The sequence below is a fragment of the Monosiga brevicollis genome, genomic scaffold, assembly GCF_000002865.3.
Source record: "Monosiga brevicollis MX1 MONBRscaffold_49 genomic scaffold, whole genome shotgun sequence".
NCBI lineage: Eukaryota > Choanoflagellata > Craspedida > Salpingoecidae > Monosiga > Monosiga brevicollis.
In genome coordinates, this window is record NW_001865086.1 from 114,042 (window position 1) to 117,785 (window position 3,744).

At 56.6% G+C, this 3,744-nt stretch overlaps 2 protein-coding genes across 2 annotated transcripts in view; both read right to left on the minus strand.

The window, feature by feature from the left end:
• Positions 1–2,042, minus strand: part of MONBRDRAFT_34752 (uncharacterized protein) — a 3,476-nt gene extending 1,434 nt beyond the window's left edge. Inside the window, exons 1-6 of the mRNA XM_001750833.1 lie at positions 1,928–2,042; positions 1,690–1,826; positions 1,418–1,535; positions 1,198–1,336; positions 985–1,074; positions 753–856 (exon numbers count right to left, since the gene is read on the minus strand). Of these exons, the coding sequence (XP_001750885.1) occupies positions 753–856; positions 985–1,074; positions 1,198–1,336; positions 1,418–1,535; positions 1,690–1,820 (582 nt within the window). The 5' untranslated portion in view covers positions 1,821–1,826; positions 1,928–2,042. The remainder of the gene's footprint in view (positions 1–752; positions 857–984; positions 1,075–1,197; positions 1,337–1,417; positions 1,536–1,689; positions 1,827–1,927) is intronic.
• Positions 2,043–2,832: 790 nt separating this feature from the next.
• MONBRDRAFT_12943 (uncharacterized protein) overlaps positions 2,833–3,744 on the minus strand; it is a gene marked incomplete at both ends in the record, with an annotated part of 1,329 nt that continues 417 nt past the window's right edge. The window contains one exon of the mRNA XM_001750834.1: positions 2,833–3,492. Coding sequence (XP_001750886.1) covers positions 2,833–3,492 — 660 coding nt within the window. The remainder of the gene's footprint in view (positions 3,493–3,744) is intronic.

Below are 3,744 nucleotides of genomic sequence, written 5' to 3' on the forward strand. Positions count from 1 at the left end.
CTGTCGCGGAACCTGTCATGGAGCCAATGACCACAATGGCTCCGCTCGCCTCGCACGTGATCCAGGGGTTCCGAGCAAACCTCCAGAAGAAGTCGCAACGCCTACAGACTTTTGGCTTTGATCCTTACTTCTCGGCCTACATTGCTGTGACCATGCACATGAACCATCAGCTCAAGGCGAACCTGGCAGCAACCTGGTCTTCCCATTGGGACCATGTCATGGTACCCTTCCTCGAAGGTGCCCTACACCGCAACCTTGCAAGTCCGGACATCACCCCAGCATCCTTGGAAGACGCCCGAGCCCACCTGCACAAACAGTTTGGTTTCCACTTGGGAGTCGCCGCCCTGGCCCGAATGTTGGACGCTTCGACGAGCAATTTTACTGGACTCGCTGAGTTCGATGAGTGGGTGCAGGCGGTTGATTGCATGTTTCAGCACGAACCGCTTGAATACACCATGCTGACCAAGCTCCAGATGCTGTGCAAGCTCCAGCGCCAGTGCACTTGCAGCCGACTGGTGGAGCGTCTCGCCACTGCGGCACACCAGGCTACATCTGGTCCAGCAACCACGTTGACTAGAATCGTGAAAGAAGCTCTCGATGGTTACGTCCCGACTCGTGATACTCTTTTCAGCGTGCCAAGCAACCGGACGGCGCACAAGGGGCCGACGATCCACTCGGCCGCCGGATGCCGCAAGCGGCCTCTGAAAGAATAGGCCAAGGAAGGTCTCGGAGGGGCAATGGCTGTTGCGTACGTCGTGAAGATACTCAAACTCTGGGTGAAGAGGATCGGGGTCCTCCTTGGTAAAGGGCCAGCCGCGGTAGGGCCGGCCATCATCGGGCCACTCCAGAAACCAGCCTAAAGCCGACGCGGGCCATGGAATAGCGCAGTGGTGTGGTGCCAACGGCGTGAGGGCAGGGCGTGGTCCTTGGGAAGTGTGGATGAGCAAAGCTGTGGCTGAGGGAGGAAGGGTGCGAAAAGCTAACCAAGCATGGTGACGGAGATGACGTCTTCGAGGCCCTTGAGCGAGCGCATCAAGAGGGCGCGGTGGGCCCAGGGACAAGCCCATGCCACGTCTAAAAAGGATGGGCCGAGATGAGTCGCAAGGCACTTTCCAAAGCTCGAAGCACTGTCCAAAGCATGTGTGTGTGCATGCACGCGCAAGGCGAGGGGATGGCAAAAACACAGTCGAGACGCACAGAGGTGGTAGCGACCGGCTTCGGCCGGGTACTTTTCCGAGCCAATGGTGTCGTGAAAGGCCGTAGGGGGGCGACGAAAGGCACCAGCCTTGGCCTCTTCCTCAGACACGCCAAATTTGTTTTGGTCCGAGCCCTCGACCTACGCACGAATTTGGAAAGAGCCAGCGTCAGAAGCTGCAAGTGGCCAGGATGGCAGACACCAATAGGCGAGAGCACCAACGTGGGCAAATTGATCCGAGGCAGTGGTGCCAAAGATGTCGCCTTGGCTGGCGCCGACGTTATCCTTGTTAGCAGCCATTGTGAGCAACCGGGATTGAGGCAAGACTGCAGAGCCGAAGCTGAATCGGGATGCGCAATAGTACAGCAGCAAAGCGTTGATGAGGGGCCAGGTTTGCGACTTTTTTAAAAAAAAAAGAAAGAGGTCACAAGTGATAGAGTCGGCACGCAACAACAACAACAACAAAGAAAAGAGCCGGATGAGGGAAGACATACCGGTGGGTCGAGGTAGCGCGGGCAAAGGGCTTGCTGGTGACGCCGGTGTGCGCAGTTCGAGAGGCTGTGAGCAGACGCTTGGAGACGGGAACACTCGATCGCCACAACCGCTGAAGATGCGCTCCAAACATTGATAGCTGAACATGGCAGCACGTAGCACGGTCCGTGAGAGTTGGGGCCAGGTAGGAGTACGCAGGACAGGCAACAGTCTTTGCGCCAAGCCACAACCGGGACGTACCGAGGAAGGGAGTGAGACAACAGTACGCGTAAAAGGGCTCCAGGCACTGGGACTTGTTCTTGAGAGAGAGAGAGAGAGATGAAGAAAATGCCACTTGGAAAAGTGTGTTGAGCATCTAATCTTGTTGTGATGGCAACATGATCAGAGACTGTGTCATTCGTGTTGGACGAAGGACCCAGAGGCTTGAGAAAGGTGGACGACTTGAGACGAATGCGCGAGGCGCGATCCTTGCCATGGCCAGTCCTGTGCAAAGTGCGTCCCAGTGTTCATGGACGTCGCCGCTGCCCTTTTAGCTTCTTTTTTTTCAGGTAGCTCCATCCTCGGATGTAAACTTTTTTTGCCTGGGATGTGTATATTTGTCCTGGGAAATAGCATTGGTATCCTGGGAAATAACATCTGCTTTGTTTTTTTTGCGATGATGGTGTTATGACGTGATTTCGTCATCTTGATGGGAGAGTGTGTTGCAGCCAGGCGCGCTTTCGTAAGCGCGCTGGGAAGGCCTCCAGCTTGCAGCGGCCGCGGTGGCGCGCCGAGCTCGGTGTGGCGGTGTGCGACCTTGAAACCAACAAAACGAATTGTGACGCCGAAATGATGGTGGTGGGGGTAATTGGTGATGGTGATGAGGAAGAGATGGCAACTTGGTCTTGCAATTCTTCTGCAAAGCTAAAACGATCAGACTATGTATCATCATCATATACTATCATGTCGTCGTCGCAGCACGGTCTGTCGGCGAGGGCGGGCTCGGCCCTGAACCCACTCGCGTCTAGACCTGGCCTGGCGCATGGCCCAGCTCGCTTGCGGCTGAGCACGCTCTGAAAACAACGCACACACATACACATACACACACAGAGGGCACATACATCAGTACAGACACCCGTATGTTGGAGCGAATTAAGTTTTTTTCTCTATGGGAGGCTGTAGGCGGTTTGGCCGTCCTCTTTGTCGTTCTCGTGAGGGTGGTGGGTGTGGGAGGAAAAGAGTTGGTCAAGCTCTTCGGGGGTCCAAGACTCTTCGTGGTGGTCCTCGTCGTTGGTGACCGATTGGCTAGGGGTTGTGTCCAGAAAGGGAAGGGGATGTGTGCCGCGGCGGAGGGCGAGGTTGGAGGGGCGCGGATGGAACGTAGATTTGATCGCGAGTTCTAGTCGGTCTGTGCTGGACCGAGCTTTGGTGCCGTTGTCCAGCGACAATGATAAGAGCGAGGCCGACAAGGGCGTCGCGGCAACGGCGGCGGTGGAGGAGTTGGCAGTGACCGATTCAGTCGAGGCTGGCAGGGGGGGCGACAAAGCTTCAGCCGATGACGGCTCGTGGTCGTGGTAGCAGAAGGCTTGCTGCTGATGGCGATGATGGCGATGGCGGTGATGATGGTGGTGGTGGTGGTGGTCGTGGTGCACGGCCATTGTGCTGGTGGTTTCTGGCACGCAGCTGTTGAAAAGAAAGGAAACAAGGGGGCAGAGCACGCTCTGATGGCTCAAGTCTGGAGGGTCCGGGGTCGTGGGGGACGGGTGGGTAGCGCAGGTGTCGACGTCAAAAGTTGGGCAACACTGGCAGCCGCGGCGGTCGGTAATCTGGCAAATACAACGGCAGGGGCATTCAATCTCTGCAAGCGCATGGTGTCCACCCGACCAAGAAGCGCACAGTTCTACCCTTCTTGACCGTCGATCACACACGATGGCAGAGCGTGTCCCTCGATCAGAAGCTCACGCGCTCGCCACAGAGAGTGTGTGTGGGATTGAGAGGGAGAGGAAGAGAGGGGCGAGCGAGGACAATGTTCGTTTGAGTGAGTGTGTGTGAGTGAGTGTGTGTGTGTGTGTGTGTGT